This window comes from Paramisgurnus dabryanus, chromosome 11 (genome assembly GCF_030506205.2).
Source record: "Paramisgurnus dabryanus chromosome 11, PD_genome_1.1, whole genome shotgun sequence".
NCBI lineage: Eukaryota > Metazoa > Chordata > Actinopteri > Cypriniformes > Cobitidae > Paramisgurnus > Paramisgurnus dabryanus.
Window position 1 is genome coordinate 14544099 of NC_133347.1, and position 20244 is coordinate 14564342.

Here is a 20244-nt window from a genome sequence, read left to right on the forward strand (position 1 = left end):
GCTGTTTTGTTTTGTTGTATGGTCATAATTCAATTTTGATTATATGTGCACACTGTGTCGGTTTTTTTTTTTTTTTAAAGATTATGACTTAAATAAATTTTTATTTTGACCACAAGAATTATTTTTCTAAGGACCTTTTTAAAAAGTTAACCGTAATAATTATAATATTCTTGCAATTCACTACTGAATGACTCATTGTTAGTATCTTGGTAAATTTTAATACTGTCTCATGATTCGCCCTCATATGTAGTCGCTTTGGATAATAGCGTCTGCTGAAGTAATACATTTAAATAGTTTGACCCGAGCTGAAGGATCTCGTTTGGCAGGTAAACACGTGCATGAATTAGTTACACTGAACACATTACATCATTCGTTTTGAAACCATGACATCTTTTGACATCTTAAAACACGTCGTGAACGCGCAGACGTAAAGACTGAAACGCGCGCATGCGCTCTGTCACCCAAGCCGCCAACTAAGGGGCCAACATGGAGAGAAAAGGTAATCTCTTCCTCCACTTTCTATTAATAATATTTGCATTTTGAAACTGCACCGACTACACATGAGATAAGATGACTAGTTTACATTCAGACTCGAGTTAGCAGTGTCGTATCAGAGCAGACAACGACGCGTTTTGCCTTGTCTTAGGACGCACGAGCTGGTGTCTTTAGCTTTAGCATCTAGCTAAGACTGCAGCTCAAATGAGCCAATATTGTTTTCCTGACGCCTTCACTGTTTTAGTTTGATGTCACCGTTGCTTAAACGATTTAACTTTTCTATGTGTATTTGACGTTAAGTGCATGTGTCAGCGCGTGCACACGTACTACGTAGATGAGAGTTGATATCTGCTTTTCATATTTCTCAGTCGTGGAAACTTCAGGAATTTCTGATTCAGCCTCATACTTGCATCCCAATGTTCTTGCTGTTATTAAAACTAATGAAGGCATTACATGTTATTAAACATTTTTGTTTACACTCATTTAAATATTTTACTTTACGATATCTGTAAACACATTGTGTTTATTGTTTATGTGCGTTACATAATAACCGGTCTGAGTGTTTCCTGTTGTACTGTCAAGCTATATTTGTTTGTCATTGAGTACACGGAGCTTATTTTTTTATTATGGTTGATGTATTTATAATTAATAAATAATGTTTAAATTTACTGTCCTCTATGCGTTTGCATCTCTTGTCACTCCAGTACTGGCACTTCAGGCGAGGAAGAAAAGGGCCAAAGCCAAGAAGTCGACCAAAAAGTAAGCTGTGCTTAATTCTCTTTTCCCATCAATGCTTTTTTTAGTTACATTATATTTTTATTTTGAGGAAGTAAGACTTAACCTTAGAGTAGCACTGGCTGTCTGCTTCTGTGTATTGCGTAGAGAAACCATTGATGATTCTATTCTGGAATGTACAATAAAAGGTTTTACAACTATAAAATGGTTACAGTACTGTCCAATTGTTATTTATAATGCTTAAATCCTTAAAATTTGTCCAAGTCAGGGTATATCTGGCTGATTTGACGATAACAGATACTCCTAGGGTGCAGAATGAGTCATCAAGCACATTATTCAGTACTAGATGCTCAAGCATGGCTGGTGTTTAACTGATAGTCGGTTAACATTTAAGCAGATTTTATGCATCTATGGCATGCTTAAGCTATTAAGTTCCACTCACCTTCTTTCACTAATCCCTGTGATGATATAAGAGAGGTGCTTTATTTTCACAAACGTTAAACCAAGCATGGGCAGATGCAATCTTGTTGTGCATGTTACCATGGGACCAAGTGCTTAAAAATACAATCTCAATTATCTCATTGTTTATTGAACCTGCGTGTGCAATAGAAAACAAAACACTTACTGTTCTGCCGGTGCCTCTGGGATTGAATTGACTAGCATTTTGGCTTTTCTATTTACTCGTTTAGCTTTTAATTGAAAGGTGTTTTTATGCAAGGCAGTATTGAACTGGTTTGACAAATCTTGTTGTTACATTACATTTGTTGTCATCTAAGAATTTTCCATTAGATCCTTTATACAGTAAGATTTCAAATGACTGCAAAAAATAAAAAACAACGAGGCTTTTGAAGCATAAATGATAAGAATTCCTATAGGCAAACTGGTACATAAGAATGCATTAATACGTGGCTGTTGACCTAAATAAAAATGTACCATCATTCCTCAGGCCAGCACATCCTCCACGTGGGGCATCTCAACAGCAGCCCCCAACAGAGACCCCGATACAAGAGCCCGATGAGGAAATCCTTGGCTCTGATGATGAGGAGCAAGAAGATCCTAATGACTACTGTAAAGGTGAGAGACACATAGCTAAATAAATCTCTTTTGACAGCTCAGGTGAAATGTGACTGATATTTTCTAAAATGACAGAAAGGAGAGCAGCATTCCTCTTTTTGTTTTACTTGCTATATGCTGATTTCTGTTATCTTTATCAATGTTAAGATAAAGTGATCTAATTCTTGATACATTTGTGATTTGCAGATTTGTATTTCTAAAAAAAGATGTCTTTTTATTTATTCAGGAGGCTATCACCACGTCAAAATAGGGGACCTATACAATGGTAAATACCATGTGATCCGCAAACTAGGATGGGGACATTTCTCCACTGTGTGGCTGGCCTGGGACATCCAGTAAGACCTTTGTCAAATTAAAAAGCATTACTTTTTAAAAAACAGTGTTTCTCTGTAAGTTCCTTCCATGCACTTCTTTATTATTGCCCTGTTTTTGTATGAATCAATTATTTTGTCTTGTGATTTTGTCTGTAGAGACAAGCGGTTCGTAGCTATGAAGGTGGTAAAGAGTGCGGAGCATTACACTGAAACAGCTCTGGATGAAATAAAGCTGCTCAGATCTGTGAGTGTTCAGATACTACATGCCACATGAGCAGTAGCCAGAAAGATCTTTAGAAAACGCATTTTGATTCATTACTAAACTGCTTGCATGTGTTTGGGGGTTTCAGGTCAGAAATACAGACCCTGATGATCCAAACAGAGAGATGGTTGTGCAGCTGCTAGATGATTTCAAGATCTCAGGGGTCAATGGGACTCGTATCCTTTTGTGTGTCTGCATGGAAAAGAGAAAATGGGTCAAAAACAAGTGCCCTGTGCAATTTTTGTGTACTTGAGTGCTGATTTTGTCGTTTGTTTTTTACGCTGGGTCTTTTAAGTCATCGTAATTACACTGATCAGGGATTATGACATGATCATCAGATAAAGAAGCGATTAAGGAACAGAGCTACTGTGACTTCAGTTTGAACTCTATTTATTGCTAGCTGTAAACCGCTAGACCTTGACTCAACTTTTCAGATGTTTGCATGGTGTTCGAGGTGTTGGGTCACCACTTGCTTAAATGGATTATTAAGTCTAACTATCAGGGCTTACCTCTACCCTGTGTCAAGAGCATCATTCGACAGGTAACGCTGCACACTACTTCACAAACAGCTTAGTGTTCGCGTACTAAGTGTTTCCAGGGCAGCAGATAATTGGAGAGACTGGATTACAGATAAATTATAGTTGTTGTGATGTACATTGTCAATGTAATTAAAGATTCAGACTAAATTATTATAATGTGACTGTGTTGCAGGACAAGTAACCTGATCTCTTTTATGGTTAAAATGATTATAAGTCTGAAGTTGAGTGTTATGGATGTTTTATGTTTTTTGAAATAAGTATCTTTATATTTTTGAAACCCGCAGGTTCTTCAAGGTCTGGATTACCTGCACACCAAATGTAAAATTATCCACACAGACATTAAGCCGGAGAACATTCTCATGAGTGTCGAGGAGCTGTATGTCCGACGGCTGGCTGCAGAGGCGGCTGAGTGGCAGAAAGCAGGCGCTCCCCCTCCCTCTGGGTCTGCAGGTACAGTTGCCGGGGCTCATAATCACGTACATTTAAAATGTTTTATTCAGTAAAACTAGATTATTAAAGAGCACCTATTGTTCGATTCATGTTTTTACATTTTCTTTGGTGTGTAAGTGTGTATTAGTACATGTTACCGATATGCAAAAGGTACATTCCCCAAAGTAAACAATGACGCGAGTTATCGTCTCCAACGTAAATATTTTTTCTTGGACTACAACAAACACACGGATTGTAGGCAACAGTTTACTTCCTGGGATTGGTAATGTAGACAAAATGGACATTATCATAAATCCTCCCGCTTCGGACTCACAGCCTGTAAGTTAACTCCTGTTAGCAACTGAATCTTTCAAACATGGTAAGGAGCATTACATTTTCTGCTGACATCAGAGGTATTCAGGCAAATCACAACGTACAGATTAACTGGCCAATCAGGGACACAGAGCTTTTCAAATCCGTGCATTTCAGGAAGAGAGTGAAATCTGGATCTACAAAAATGTACGGAATGTGGAAAATAATGTGTTGTTTTAACCGTAAACCACGCAAATACATTGTATTATACCAAATACACAAAATAGCGTTGTTTTTACAAAATGAAATGGGTGCTCTTTAATATAGTTTGAGTTATCAACAATTGACTAACATTTAAGGTTTTAATCAAGAATCTCTACAAATATATTAATGCTTCCTGTCAGTTTTCAGTGATTTTATCAGCTTTTTCCTAACTTTTTACTCATTTACAGCTTATTTAACTATACTTTGCACAACTTGTTGGTTCACTTTCTCTTTCCCTCCAGCATTATTCTCAAAATTATGTATTTGCTTTGCAGGCTGTCATTGTGTTCTAATGTATTATGTTGATCTTTATCTTTCAGTGAGCACTGCCCCAGCACCTAAACAGGTCTGTTACCCTTTACCTCAGTTATTTTATGGTAATTTAATTAGAGCAGTTTTAATGTAGAAGTTGAGTCAAAACCATAAGCATTTTTATTAAAGGGTATATAAAATAAAAGGTGTCTTTCTAGACATTTTTTGTCATGTCATTAAAAATATAAAATTATTATAAAAAATTATATAAGCCACTTAAATTAAATAACTTAGATTGTTTTTGTAAGCACTATTAGTATTTAGCTTTTTGGTGACACAAGTTGCTTTGCTGTAGTTGCCAAAAATGTCGAGAAACAAGAAAAAGAAGCTAAAAAAGAAGCAGAAGCGTCAGGCGGAGCTACTGGAGAAATGCATTATGGAGTTGGAAGAGATGGAGATTGGACCTGAAGGTGAAGAAGATGATGACCCAGAATCCCCTAAATCCCCCTCCTGCGTCCCACTCAGAGATGCATCACTGCATGATATCGCCACTGAAGACACAATCAGTTAGTTACTATTTGCTTAAAGTTTTCTTGGTTACACATTTTGTATTAGTTACCATTAGTAAATGCATTCACTAACATGAACAAACAATGAACTATATAGTTTTTCAATACGTATTCATTCTTGTAAATTGTTAGTTAATATCAATACAGTTATTTATGTTAGTTCATGGTGCATTAATTAATGTTAACAGATACAAAGCTTGATTTTATAAATATTATTAGTAAATGCAGAATTTAAAATAAATTTACTACGATTAATAAATGCTGTAGAAGTATTGTTTCAACACATTTCCATTGTGTTATCCTCCTCCTCCCATCTCTGATCTTCTGGTAACAGTGGACATCAGAGAGAGACTAGCATCAGATGATTCAGTGGAGCTCAACTGTAATGGTTGCACCTGGAAGCAAGACACTCCGCTGCACACGAAATGCCCTACAGATGAACAGGACGCTGCTCAGCGCATGTATGAGTACTGTAATGGGGCAGAGTCACCAGAACTGGACCAGGCCGGATACAGTAACGGCAACTCGGGCCAAGAGCAGTTGGAGGAGGGAGAGCTGCACCCTGAGGAGCAAGAACAACAGACGTCTCGAACCAGAGCCAGGGAACAGAACAAGGAGAAGTTCAAGAACGGTCAGTAATGCGTGTGACTTTTTCTTCTTAAAGTAGCTCCCATGCTAAGGGAGTTAATAGTTAATATACAGTACTGAGCAAAAGCCTTAGGCTACCATACAACAATTAGATTTGTTGTTTTTGCAATTGTATTAGGGATGCTTAACGATTAATCGCGACTAATTTATAGCAGAATAAAAGTTTTTGTTTACATCATATATGTGTGTGTGTGAACTGTGTATAATAACTTTGTAGAAATAAATGCATACACATGCATATATATATATATATATATATATATATATTTAAGAAATGTTTACATGTGTATATACATTTGTATATTTATGTATAATTTATATTATATATAAATACTTAATATATACATATTTTTTCTTCTTAAAATTATACATGCATGTGTGCATATTTATATAAACATATTTATTATACACAGTTTACACACATATATGATGTTAACAAAAACTTTGATTCTGCTATAGATTAATCGCGATTAATCGTTTAGCATCCCTAATCGTTAGCAGAATAAAAGTTTTTGTTTACATCATATATGGGTGTGAACTGTGTATAATAAATTTGTATAAATAAATGTACACACATTCATGTATATGTTTTAGAAATGTTTACATGTGTATATACATTTGTATATTTATGTATAATTTATATGATATATAAATATAAATACTTAATATATACATTTTTTTTCTTAAAATTATACATGAATGTGTTCATATTTATATATATACATATTTATTATACACAGTTTACACACATAACTTTTATTCTGCTAACGATTTATCGCGATTAATTGTTTAGCATCCCTAATTGTGATCATATATAATTGTTTCTCGGTCTCTTTAATAGAATACATCCAGAAAATACAGGAAATGTCTATATAGTATTAAAAACTGTATAAAAATTTAAACTGATCATTGATCAATATATCAAGTTTCTCGGGTAAACTCCCCTTCCACTTGAGCAATAGCAGGAAACTGCACGATCTCATAAATCTAAATAAAATTAAATCTAGTTTTTTAATCTAGTAATTAATCTTTTTACTTCATTCTGCAAAAAAACTCTCAAGATGTGTTATAATTGTTTTTTTTTTTACATATTTCCTGTATTTTCTGTTTGTATCTTAATAAAATAAATTGAAAAATAAATATGGATGGACATTAAAACTTCTAAAAAACAAGTCTGATATTGGTGGCCGAAGACTTTTGCACAGTACTGTGTATATGTATATGTTCATAAAAATAGTTCACCCAAAATGCACATTTTGATGTCATTTTCTCATCATCATGTTGTTTTTAATCTGTATGAGTTTCTTTTTTTTCTGATGAACCCAAAAAAAGATATTTTGATAAATGATGGTTAGCACACAGCTGATTGTAACCATTGCCTTCTATAGTAGGAAAAACTAATGATTATAGAATTCAGTGGGTACTGTCAACTGTGTACCGTCAACTGACATTTATCAAATTTATCACAATACTTCCATAATATTTATTTTTCTACTATGGAAGTCAATGGTTATAGCAGCTATGTGCTAACCATCATTTATCACAATATCTTCTTTAGTGTTCATAAAAAATAACAAAAAACTTAACAACATTTTCATTTTTGGGTCTATCCCTTTAATGTTAATATATTGTTACATTTTGTAGTCATTTTTGAGGTTATTAGAAATAAATATGATTTAAAATGATTTAACCCCATGAAGAGCCTACAACCAAGATGGTTAGTTTTACAATGCATTATGCAATGTCTTATTGGTTCTCCTTCTTTTTTTACAGGCAAGTTGCCAGCTGGAAGTCTGTTGGTCAATCCACTAGATCCACTCAATGCTGACAAAATGAAGGTTAAGATTGCTGACCTTGGCAACGCTTGCTGGGTGGTAAGAATCTTCACCTTTAATATGTCAATTTCCGTCAGAACTGGCTAGGTTTTAAACCCTGTTAGATTATATTTAAGGCCATATGCCAAAAACCCTAAGTTAATAAAATAAATGTTATATGGGTACATCAGCCAAAAGAACAGACCAAAAATATGTTCACAGGTATGCGTTTTTATTTTTATTGTTTTTGCTTGTTCAGTGCCTAATGAAATAAGACAATTTAAAGAAATTAAGGATAAAATAATGTTGAGAATGATTTTTCTATCGAATGTGGTAATTTTATGGTGTGTGTATATAATATATAGAAAGGTATGTAATAATGATTTCTTTGTCCTTCAGCACAAGCACTTTACAGAAGACATTCAGACACGACAGTACCGCTCTCTGGAGGTGCTGCTGGGTTCAGGGTACAGCACACCTGCTGATATATGGAGCACAGCCTGCATGGTGAGAAACAGCATACACAATCACTTTTAATCATTTTTTATATCTACCTGCACACATCCTTATTTGTGCAAAAAAGTTCCCCCAAATTAGGTAAACTGAACCAGGAAACAATCGATTTCTCATTTTTCAGGCATTTGAGTTGGCCACTGGTGATTACTTGTTTGAGCCCCACTCTGGTGAAGATTACTCCAGAGATGAAGGTAACGCTTTATTTTTTGGTATATGTTGCATATATTGTGTGTTACAGAAGAAACATAAGAGTAAAATGGCAAAAAAAAAATTACAAAATTGTGTAAAATAAGAAACCAAGCAAATAATGGTATAAATTTAAAGAAACCGTTCACTCATTTATGAAACCTTGAACAATTTACTTTGCAATTTGATATATTTTATTCTAGGCACCGTGCAACTCAGTTAAGGGGACGTGTATGCATTTTTGTGTTTTTTTTTTAGTGGGTTGCAGATTATTTTAAGTGCAATATTTTAATGTTTGTAGTCCTGTGGTTGTTTCCCTGCTAACAATCAGAGCCATTAAAACGACACCGAGACATACAGTGTCTCTTCTTCACACCCCTTCATCTGATTTCCCAGTCTACCTCTCTTCCTGACCTCTTCTTGCTCTCCTTGTCCATGTTTTTTATTTTTCTTCTCTACTTATATCTCTCTCTCTCCCGCTCTCTTTCTGTGTGTGTGTCTCTAATTGATTTCAGTTTTTTATCCTTTGTCCTTTATTCATAGTCTGTCAATTATCCCAAAATGAACACCAGATAAAGCATTAACAAGTATGCTTGTGCGTGTGCGCGTGAATGTTGCCAGAAATTGTGCACAGCCTGCCCTGAAATGTAATCTCCCAGTAGTCAAGTTTAGTTAGCCGGAGTGCACGTGAAGTCAAACTGGAAAGACAGACAGAAACCAGTAGTGACGTTTTATACTTTAAACAGTCCTGCTGGGAACATAATACGTTCATGAACTTGTGGGACAACACGTTGCACTGGAATCCGCTGATGTCATGATGGTAAACAATACGCACAATTACACTTTGTTCCTCTTTCATTTTATATTGTCTCTAAGAGGAAGGTGGTTATTGAATTTTTATTATAGAGAAACCTGAAGAATGTAGGCTTTTGTGTGCCTAACATTTTTTTGCCACTCATTATTTAACATGTCCCCTTGCTCATTCTATTCTGTATATATTCAGACCGGGAAACGCCCAGTGATTGGTCTCTCCACCACAGCAGATCAAATATTATTTCAGTTGGGTAGAGAAAAGTGTTCTTATTTAGTGATTGCTATTGGCTTAACACTGGTAAAACAGGCTGTTGTTAAGCTGTTGAACTTCTACGTTTCCGTGGTTGATGCACTCTGTTACAACTAAAAAACTGCAGAGTTTGCAAGTTTGAATTGACTGTGATAAGACGACATCCTGCAAAAACAAAATATATTTTGTATTGCATGCAGAGGCATACAGCGTAACTAGTGTAGCAAGCAAATGACCAATCAGAATCTTTTACTGTATAATGCTGTTTAGTAAACGTATCTTTATTATATATTCGGTAGTGAATTATACTTAACTACCTTTGGATCAGTCGTCATTTATTTTCTTCATTTTATACCTTTCATTTGAAAAACCCTGTCCATATTCCTCCTGCTTTTCTCTGTTCCATGATCATGTTCCCTATGACCTCTCTCTCTCCCCCATTCAGACCACCTTGCTTTGATTATTGAACTTTTGGGGCAGATTCCCCATCACTTTGCTCTGAGCGGGAAATTCTCACAGGAATATTTCAGCGGGAGAGGTACGCCTGTCAATCAGGTAGAGCCCCGCCCTGAGGGAGGAGTTTTAAAGAGATTGGAGATCACAGAAGCTTCAGCGACAGCACACCCATTGGTTTATTTAAAATTTCAATTGTCAAAAGATGAACCTATTATACCATACAGAATAGGATCAAACTCTTGAAATTGTTTCAAGATGGCTGACTCCAGCTTTGATCATATGACCACCTGATTGGCTCTCAACACAATAGACAAATAAAGTGTGTTCAGCATCAAAGCTGCAAGTGTTTCATGACTCTGTTGAATGCTTAAAGCACCAAAAACTCTGGTTTATACAAAGTTGAATCGGTCTCAGATCTTTTAAGTGCTGTCTATATGATTGCGATCTTTGTGCTGTCAGGATGTGGCCACTGCGGCTCCTTTCCTCGTTCCTCTCTTCTCTCAGGATGGTTGAATGAGTGTATTAACTCTGATCAATTTGTCCTTTGTTTTGTCATCCCCTCCATCACCCCCTCCCTGACTGACACCCGTCTGTGTGTGGCTGTGTGTGATGATAGACCACATTGCTTTGATCATTGAACTGTTGGGTGCAGTCCCACGCAAACTCGTATTGACCGGAAAATATTCCAAGGAGTTTTTCACCAAAAAAGGTAACGTTGCATTTGTAAATATTTCCTGATGTTGTATACGGTATCAGAACCAGTAAGTGGAAAAGATGTTTTAATATTAATTCGCTTAAAACATTTTGTGAGTAACTAACATGCATGTCTAAATCAAATTGTGTGTGTGTATATGTGTTTATAAAATATATATAATTTTTTTTTTATCTATGCAGTATAAGTTTCTTACCTCCACATGTTTAATTAAATGGTTGAATACCTTTCAGCATTGTTTATAGAAACCAAACTCCACATTATGGGTAACACCGCTAGTATTAATGCATTACCGGGCTGTCGCACAATGTAAAAATAATGATAAACTGTGCAATAAATGATGCGTGAGTTTACTGCATGCTAATCATGTGCTTTCCATAGGTGACCTGAAGCACATTACTAAATTAAAGCCATGGGGTTTGCTGGCCGTACTGATGGATAAATATGAGTGGCCTCAGGAAGAGGCCGAGACCTTTGCTGATTTTCTACTTCCAATGCTAGAGCTCCTGCCAGAGAAAAGGGCCACAGCTGCCGAATGCTTGCGTCACCCTTGGCTCTCCCTCTAGTGGCTCATTGACATCACTGCACATACGTTCAGGCTCTCTCTCCCTAAACTCAATAGACTGCAACAGATCACTTTCCAATTTTTACGGCGTATCAGAGTATTTTTTTTGTTATTCTGAGTGTTTCTTATGCTTGGCTCACCAGAAGAATTTGTCCGTTTTGTTCTTGATGTCTCTTTCTCAGAGTTGAGAGACGTCATGCTCTCTTTGATCTTTATAGTGTTCTTATTTTGGCAAAAGATGAAACAGACTCATTTAGATAATGGGTTTTTTTGAGACTTATTTGTTATGTGCAATGCTAACCTGAGATAAAGTCCACTCCTGAGTGTCGACTGCTCGGACTCCAGTGCAGTGCACAAGAAATCGTTACTTGTAGTTTCCTCATTTGGGAAGCAATGATGGGTTATGGAAAGGGAACTGGTTGGTTACCTTATGACTGTAGTGTATAAATTAAGATTTAGTTTTGTGTCGAGAATCACTACACTGTGTTTTCTCTTTCTTTCTCTAAAATATTCAAGTGTCTTTTGTATGTGTGTGTATGTGTTTTAAGTAGGTTTTGATCTTGTCTGTCAAAGATTAGATTTAAAAAAAAGTCTTCTCACTTATGGGTCAGTACATAAATATGTACAAAACGCTTACACTCAGTGAGTAACTGTCGAGGGCCACCAAAACTGAGATTTTTGGAGAAAAAAATTATTGTGTGTTTGTGTGTATGTGTGCGCGCATGTGCATGTGAGTGTGTGTGTTTGTGTGTGTGTGTCTGTATATATGTGTACCAAAGAGTTTGCCTTGATCTGTATATTACAGCCATGTACAGTTTTTAAAAGAAATCCTACTATTGCATCTAAGCTAAAATTATTTAGCTGGATAGAAGTGTTTTAATAAAGCATTTGGAAGATGGGTGAACCTGCTTGTAATGTCTATTTCTCAGTTGAATGCTATTTTTGTTATAATGCCCAGAAAACTTTTGGATGGGTAAAAAAATTAAATAGGTCCCAATTTACTCTTTATAACTTTTATTATTGGTGAGGAATTAAATAAAGTGCAAGGAAATCATGACAGGAATATGCCAATGTCTGGTAAAACACTAATATTTTTTTATAAAAAACAAACATTAAAACATGTATTCAAATGTAGGCTGAAACTTCATGTTCACACTGCTGTGGTCCCATTCTTAACCCGTTTAATACCACCGGTCACAATTGTGACCGTGTCTTTTTCTTATTTCTGAAAGCTCTAAAAGTGTTGATGTTGCTCTGGGCAAGAAATTAAACTTTTAAATGAAAAAATAAATTGTCTTGATTAAAATGTATCAATGTCATGTGACCAGATCAGTTTACTTCCTTAAAATTTCCTAAAAATTTGGGATTAAACGGGTTAATTTTTATTCAGGTTTGTGTTGGGCGGATTATGGCTTTTTCTGTAGAGAAAAAGAAATGACATCTTTACTAAAAAATATCATTTTTTGTATTTCTATTGGCAACTGTAACCTAATTAGTCTATTCGGTCTTTACTGCTTTCACAGCTGTGTTTGTATCTTTACAGTCTTCTAATTATATCACGTGTGACATTATTACTTGCTTAAGTTAGGAGTCATGAATAATTCATTCTCAATGTAAAAACCAATACCTGACTGTGGCTGTGCTCTTTATTCACCCACTGTCGTTTCCAACTTCCACCTCAAAGTCCTCTGGCAGCAGATTGTCCTGTCGGTTGCCCAAAGTAAAAGCAAGTAGTGCCAGTACCCCTGCATCAAGGATGCAGATGATACCCAAAATGTAAGCCCAACGTATGGTGCAGTTCCCAATTGTGTACTTGGTTGTCCTCTCACCACACATTCGCTTCACCTCTGGAGCATCCCACCCATCCGGATAAATCATACAGCCCATCGCCATCAATGCCGCTAGAACAAGTACACAAAACCAAGTTAAAATCCTCCAACTTTTGCCACTTAGCCTATGAAAATGAACCATGGCTTAATTAAATTAAATATTAGGGTGTCACTTTTAAGCTGATCTGGTTGTGTTTCGGTCACTTTTTAAGCTGGAAGACCAGTTGACCCACCAGCTTGACAAGCTTTGCCGGGCTGGGAGAACCATAAACCATCTACTGCCACCTTAAACCAGCTACCAGCTTATGCTGGTCTTAGCTGGATTTTTCAATAAGGTATATCCTACTGAAAAATCCAGCATAAGCTGGTGTTTTGGGAACTTTGTAAGAGCTGGAAAAGGCTGGAAGACCAACTGACCCACCAGGTTTGCCAGGCGGGGAGGACCAGGTTGGATCATCTTAAACCAGCTTATACAAGCTACCAGCTTATGCTGGTCTTAGCTGGATTTTTCAGTAGGGTATGGTTAAACCATAATATTTATAGTAGGGCTGGGAAAAGATTAATCGCGATTAATCGCATACAAAATAAAAGTGAATTTTGGCATAATATATGAGTGTGTGCTGTGTGGAATTATTATGTATATATAAATATAAAATAAATATATAAATACACACACACACACACACACTCATGTATGTATTTAAGAAACATTTACATGTGTATATATATTTATTTACATTTTTATGTATTCTATATAATATATAAATTAAAAAATTGATAAATTAAAAAAATCTGACATGAATATATGTATGTGTGTGTGGTTAAATATACACAATAATTACACACTGTGCACACACATATATTATGCAAAAAAAAAACTTTTATTTTGTATGCGATTAATCTTTTCCCAGCCCTAATTTATAGTAAAACAATGGTGGTTACTATGGTTTTACTATAAATATCTTAGTTAAATAATAGTTCCTGTAGTGGGTGAATGGTAAGTTTGTGGTTACTATTTTAAGTTACTAAAAATAGAAAACCTGTGGTTTCTGTAGTTAGACAAAGATACATTTGTGGTAACTATGGTTTTATACCACAGTTAAACTATGGTTCATGTAGTGGGAGAATGGTAAGGTGGTTAGGCTACTTGGTTTGACAAAAAAAAAAACATAGCTATGGTTTCTGTAGTTAAGACATCCCTGGTTACTATTTAACCACAAATAACTTACTGTTATAACATAATTGTTAATTTTCGTTATATTAGAGTAACGATAACTATAAGATTAAAGAAATTTTAATCTTTATGGCATATAAACTGAGTGAGATTTTGACTTCCCTCTTTCTGATTGGTTTATTTATTAGGACGCCTGTTACCTGATTGGCTCCTATCTCTAAAGCCCACCCACACACCTAATCCTAAATGTAACCATAATCTGAGTTAGATTTTGACACTAAGGTTTAGCATTACAAACTCGATAAACAGCAACTTAGTCAGAAACAAAATGAGCAAAATTAAAGTCACATTTAACACTGTAAATATTTAAGGTAACAGAACTTTGCCCACCTGAAGCTGTTTGCATCCACGCGCATATTTTGTACACACTTCCAGCGTTGCAGAAGAAGAAAAGACCCAAACATACGATGGTTCCCACGATAAGCAGCATCGAGCAGCCTACGAAGAACATAGCAGTCCTGAAAGCCCCAGATGGGATTGAACCAAAGTCGAAAACGCTTCCCTTGCAGACCAATTCAGAGGTGATAGGGTTCCCAATACAGTAGTGAAAGAGTCCAAAGTATCCAGACTGTGGGGTGTTTACACTGTCACCAATCCAGTAAGGCTGAATGTAGACCACTACAGTAATAATGGCGAAACATATGGTGAAAACGCCCCACAGGACACCGATGGCTCTAGCATTTCTCACATAGTTGGTGTGATAGATTTTGGCAGCCTCTTGGGCTGGCAGCATTTTCTCGTTCGCCATTATTAGATTGATTTATATTCGTGTTATAATCCAGAACCACGGACAGCTCCAGTCACTTGCAGCACGAGCACGTGGAACGAAGCTTTATTTACTCGAGATCTGTGATGTTTTTTGAGTTCATAGACAAGTGAGGTCATCACCAGCAAGACAGTGTCAGACACAATATCTCTGCCAGCAAAGGTGTCAGGTTTTTAATTATTCATGGTAATTTAAGCAAAGGAATAAGGTGACGATAACCTGTTCTCTTAGATACTGTAATCAGATATATTTGTTACAACAAAACAAAGTCTACAAAAACAGGCATGGATTTAAAGATTAGTAAAAGAGCATTCTATGCACATCTTGTTTATCTTTTATATTCATTTCAATTTGCAAATGTCATATGTGGCCTTTGGAATGTGTATTTTACAAATGATATCACTGTACATAAATAAATACAATAAATGATGTGTGGCAATGGGTGTAATTGGTTAGGACTGTTTTTCTTCACATTGTATGTTTTAATAATTCAAAGTAATATTTTTTCTACATGCTACTGGTTTGAATCCACAGACAGTTGTTTCATTGTTTGGGTAAAATATTGATAAACCCTATCTCTGGTATATGCTGGGTAGTTATAACTCATGCTGAGGTCAAATGTAAAGTAACATTTTTTAGATTCACTTAACACAACAGTTGGGTTTGTCCATATACAGCGGGGAAAATAAGTATTTTACACAACAGCATTTTTATCAGTAAGGGTATTTCTAAGTGCACTATTGAGTTGACACAAGATTTCCATCAAGCCAAATATTGAATTCATACAAAGAAATCAGAACATTTAAGTATACAAGTTGAGTCATAATAAATAAAGGGAAATGACACACGGAATAAGTACTGAACACACTTTATTTAATACTTTGTAGAAAAGCCTTTGTTGGTGATTACAGCTTCTAGACGCCTCTTATATGGAGAGACCAGTCGTCTGCATTGCTCAGGAGTGATTCTGGCCCATTCTTCCACACAAATGATTTTTAAATCTTGAAGGTTCCTTGGGCCTCTTTTTTGAACTTTGATCTTCAGTTCTCTCCATAGATTCTCTTCAACAATTGATTTTCTTTCTTTGAAACCATTATTTGAAACAAACCATACATTTTTAGAGTGTAAAAAGAGACACCATCTCATATGAGCATATATTATGAATTCCCCGCAAGCTGGGGACAATTTTTTTGTTCAATACTCAAAGCAACAAGATTCACCAGAGAACGAAAAAGAGATGGTATAAGAAAGAGATCATTGCTAATGGTGTTATAGTTATACGTTTTTATGTCTCACATATGTATTGCTCTGAAGGGAATTTGTAAGACACAGTGAATGAAAAAGTTTGCACTTTGATGCTTGCATTGCTTGCGGGCATGATTTGAAGCCTTTGCTTGGGGGTCATAAATTACATAAATATCCAAGAGGCTGTAAGCTTGATCTATAAACAGAGCCCTTGTGTATTACACGATGCTACAATAATAATACAACATCTGTTCAATGGCAATGCATGTAAAAGTGCTCAAAAACATCTTTGGATATATTGGATACATTCACATATACAGAATGCCTTCTTGTGCAATAAAAAAGGTTTTAAACCTTTAAAACATAATGCCCATGTCACATTTACCAGCTTTTATTTTTTGGAGGACTGTGGAGAACATGAACTTGTGAACAGGTTGCTGTTCACATAAATTCAAGCCAATTAAAAAATTTACCAAGTTATCTATTAATCTAAAATTCACTGTTTATGGACTTAGTTTGTATGATAAAGAAGACTGGCCCGGCTAATAAATGTCATTTTTCCCACCAGAATGTGTGGTTGTACAGAAAACTGTGGACAGATTTTTGATCAATGTGCTATTTGTGGACAGTGTGACCAACAAGCCTCAAATGTCTCCTGGCTGTACTGTAAGACATCAGGGAAAAAATATTCTGCTGGATCACTACAAAGAGATGCCACAATTGAGGTGAATTCTGACAGATGAATTGCAATACATGTATTGTATTACACAAATGTTTTTCATTATAGTTATTGATTTTAAATTTACATTTTTAGACAGTCCAAATTCTAAATAAATTACAAAAATTTATATTTAATTCACCATTATGACACAGTTGACAGTGTTTTTTTTTTCTTTCAGTTTTTTCAGTTGACATTATGTAATGTATACACAATAACAGTCTCATATTCTCTGGCTGAAACATGTTTTAAATAATAAGATATTGTTTAGATATTTTGTTATGTTGCACATGTTTAACATTTAAAACCTGTTGGGAAGAGACAGGGAACAGTTAAAGGATCTCTTTGCTAAGTGACTGGGTGCAACAAGGTGCATAACTCAAAATTAACCGAATGTTTGGTATGCAGTGAGGATCCCCGCCACCAGATGGCTGCCTCCCATTACAACAACTCCATTAAAACCAAGCAGTAAACGGATCACATGAGTTATCCCAGAAGGTATCATAAAAACAACATCAGAGAAATCAGTGAAGACATGTAATAACAGCTGGGATGGACGATAAAAATCCATTAGTACACTTTCATTGTCAGGTATTGATGTTTTTAAACGTTTTAATCTTTTAACATTACCTGCACTATTATACGGAGCACGCTCCTAAGAATTTCACTCACCACAGCACTTCTGCTGTTTCTGGTGATGTGACAATAGTGATTTGAATGAATAGATTTTGCTTTACAGGGTTGAATTAAAACTTTTAGCGTTTCACATTTTACCAATTAAACAACTTTCTCATGTCTTGCCTACACCTGCTATCAGAAATGTGATTATTCCCACTTCTGAAGTTACCAACTTGTGTTCACGTGCTTTAATTGTTGTTGACAAGAAAGTAGGACGGCAGGTGGTTCACTCTTGTGTGTGTCTTGGGAGAATTTTATTTAAACACAATATGTACTACTTGGACAACGAGGCAATAATCAAGCTGTTGCACATAAAAACCAAAAAGACTACCTGCCACAGCAGAAACCCTTCTACCATACGCCATTAAGTTTGTGGCCAGCCCATTTGGGTTACTTGGGTATCAAAAGTATTTCCAAACTTCCTAGTGGTAAAAGCACAACCAAGGGCGTTTATGTGCAATTTTTAAGAAACTCATATTTACCATCATACCATTCGGTGACGTGCATAATTCCTCCTGGGTCGAGGCTACACATAACGTAGGTTACGCAGGTAACCATGGATCTGTGAGACCGAGGGATGACCGTCACTACGGTCTAAAAAGGGAATGATCACCTTCGTTCTGCCTATCACCGAGACCATATGTCAACAAAGTCATGTCCATGACCTCCGGAAGCAGAACGACCCGCGTCTATAATTAGCAGAGAATGCTCCCGGTTCAGTCTCCTACCTTGAGTGCCTCAGAATGGTCCGAGCGACAAGGATAGTGACGGTCATCCCTCGGTCTCACAGATCCATGGTTACCTGCGTAACCTACGATCTGTTTCGACCTCACTCTGACCGTCACTACGGTCTAAAAAGGGATGACACATACCAACAGAGTCGCGAGGAACCCAGGATCAATTAGAACCTCGCTCAGTCACAGACATGAGGGCAGCGTCGCCGACCGGAGCTGGTCGAGTCACATCAACCCGGTAAAATCTTGTAAAAGTGCATGGCGTAGACCACGAAGCCGCTGCACAGATGTCGCTTGCTGCCACACCCTTGAGGGCAGCCCAAGATGTAGCCACACTCCTAGTAGAATGAGCCCTTGTACCTGTTGGGACCGGTATCCCCTGAGCCTTATAAGCATGGGAAATAACCTCCACCAGCCAATGAGATAGCCTCTGTTTGGAAAGCGGCAGTCCCTGCCTTGCTGCCCCATAACAGACAAACAGTTGAGAGTGCATTCTTCTTAAAGCCTGTGTACGGATCAGATAGGCTTTCAAGGCCCTGACTGGACACAATGTGCTAAGCTTGTCATGCTCTGCCTGTGAGGCAGCGGAAGGCTGGAATTGGGCCAGCTCCAACACCTTGTTCATGGACTGCTGATCAAGCACTTTTGGCAGGAAAGCTGGATTCGGCCAGAGTGACACGACAGTGCCCCCTGCCTGCCACCTCAAACAGTCATCACTAACGGAGAGAGCACACAGCTCCCCGACTCGTTTGGTTGAACAGAGAGCCAAGAGAAATGCTGTCTTAAGAGACAAAGACCGTAGATCTGCGTCTGCAATAGGCTCATAAGGACCTTCAGTGAGAGATGTCAGAACTGTAGGCAGGTCCCAGCTTGGTGCCCGCAAGGTGCGACCTGGACGTAACCGGCGGGCTCCCCTTAAGAACCGGCTAATCAGAGGGTGCCTACCCAGGGATGTGTTATCTGCCCCCTGGTGAAAAGCTGAAATGGCCGAAGCATAGACCTTAATCGTACTGGCTGCCTTGCCCAGATCAAAATGGGACTGCAAGAAGCATAATACTTGTGGCACGGGACAAATCGTTGGCTCGATGCCCAAGCCAAAACACCACTCTGAAAAGATCCTCCATCTGAGTGCGTAGCCAGCTCTGGTAGATGGGGCCCTGGCATTATTAAGTGTCTCCTGTACAGCCTTATCTAGCTGTCCATCGATGGGCTCTGCAGGGGCCAAACCCATAGACGCAGGGCTACCGGGTTCGGATGCCAAATCCGCCCGTCTGCTTGCGTCAGGAGATCTGCTCTGCACGGTAACTGCCATGGCTGACCCTGCAGCATCCGGAGGAGTTCTGGGAACCATGGCCTCGCCGGCCACCGTGGCGCGACCAACAGGACTGAGTGTTGGCCCTCTCTGATCCGTCGGAGGACCTGAGCTATGAGAGGGAGTGGAGGAAAAGCGTATAACAAGCCTGTTGGACAGTCTTGCGACAGAGCATCCAGGCCCGAACTGCCCTCCTGCCCCATGAGGGAGTACCATTCTGGGCAGTGTGTTGTCTCCGCTGAAGCAAAGAGATCCATCTGGGCCGCACCGTAACGCATCCAGATCTGAACAACTACGTCGGTGTTCAACCTCCACTCTCCCGGGAGTGGCCCTGTCCTGGAGAGAATGTCGGCCGCTCTGTTCTCCACACCTGGGATGTGCACTGCCCTCAGTGAGGAAAATCGAGGCCATGCCCATATCAGCAACTCCTCTGCCACCTGGAGGCATCGCTGGGACCTCGTGCCTCCCTGGTGATTGACATGATACACTGCTGAAGTGCTGTCTGTCCTCACCAGAACATGTT

The 20244-nt window shown here is 37.6% G+C and overlaps 2 protein-coding genes across 3 annotated transcripts; one reads left to right on the plus strand and one right to left on the minus strand.

Annotated features, from left to right (window-relative positions):
- Positions 1 to 401: 401 nt before the first annotated feature.
- On the plus strand, positions 402 to 12109 carry srpk1a (SRSF protein kinase 1a). 2 transcript variants are annotated; one of them, XM_065246984.1, is made up of 16 exons: positions 402 to 499; positions 1200 to 1254; positions 2177 to 2304; positions 2531 to 2639; positions 2775 to 2862; positions 2969 to 3056; positions 3315 to 3421; positions 3704 to 3869; positions 4745 to 4770; positions 5032 to 5242; positions 5580 to 5876; positions 7667 to 7767; positions 8107 to 8214; positions 8345 to 8414; positions 9918 to 10010; positions 11022 to 12109. In XM_065246984.1, the coding sequence occupies exons 1-16, from the start codon at positions 487 to 489 to the stop codon at positions 11204 to 11206; spliced, it is 1845 nt and encodes a 614-aa protein (XP_065103056.1). In that variant the 5' UTR covers positions 402 to 486; the 3' UTR covers positions 11207 to 12109. The 2 variants fall into 2 exon arrangements, with proteins under 2 accessions (XP_065103056.1, XP_065103055.1); XM_065246983.1 differs by lacking the exon at positions 9918 to 10010 and adding an exon at positions 10545 to 10637.
- A 723-nt stretch (positions 12110 to 12832) lies between these two features.
- On the minus strand, positions 12833 to 15016 carry lhfpl5b (LHFPL tetraspan subfamily member 5b). Its single transcript, XM_065246989.1, has 2 exons — positions 14599 to 15016; positions 12833 to 13106 (listed from the first exon to the last, which is right to left on the minus strand). Exons 1-2 carry the CDS (start codon positions 15014 to 15016, stop codon positions 12856 to 12858), a joined length of 669 nt encoding a protein of 222 aa, XP_065103061.1. The 3' UTR covers positions 12833 to 12855.
- Positions 15017 to 20244: the final 5228 nt, after the last annotated feature.

Bases quoted from the DNA above. Each gene is read 5' to 3' on its own strand.
- srpk1a (XM_065246984.1), top strand. The intron at 3,422-3,703 runs GTAACGCTGCAC...TGAAACCCGCAG, and splicing joins TCAAGAGCATCATTCGACAG to GTTCTTCAAGGTCTGGATTA. The intron at 4,771-5,031 runs GTCTGTTACCCT...GCTTTGCTGTAG, and splicing joins CTGCCCCAGCACCTAAACAG to TTGCCAAAAATGTCGAGAAA.
- lhfpl5b (XM_065246989.1), bottom strand. From the start codon at position 15,016: ATGGCGAACGAGAAAATGCTGCCAGCCCAAGAGGCTGCCAAAATCTAT. The intron at 13,107-14,598 runs GTGGGCAAAGTT...TACTTGTTCTAG, and splicing joins GTGGATGCAAACAGCTTCAG to CGGCATTGATGGCGATGGGC.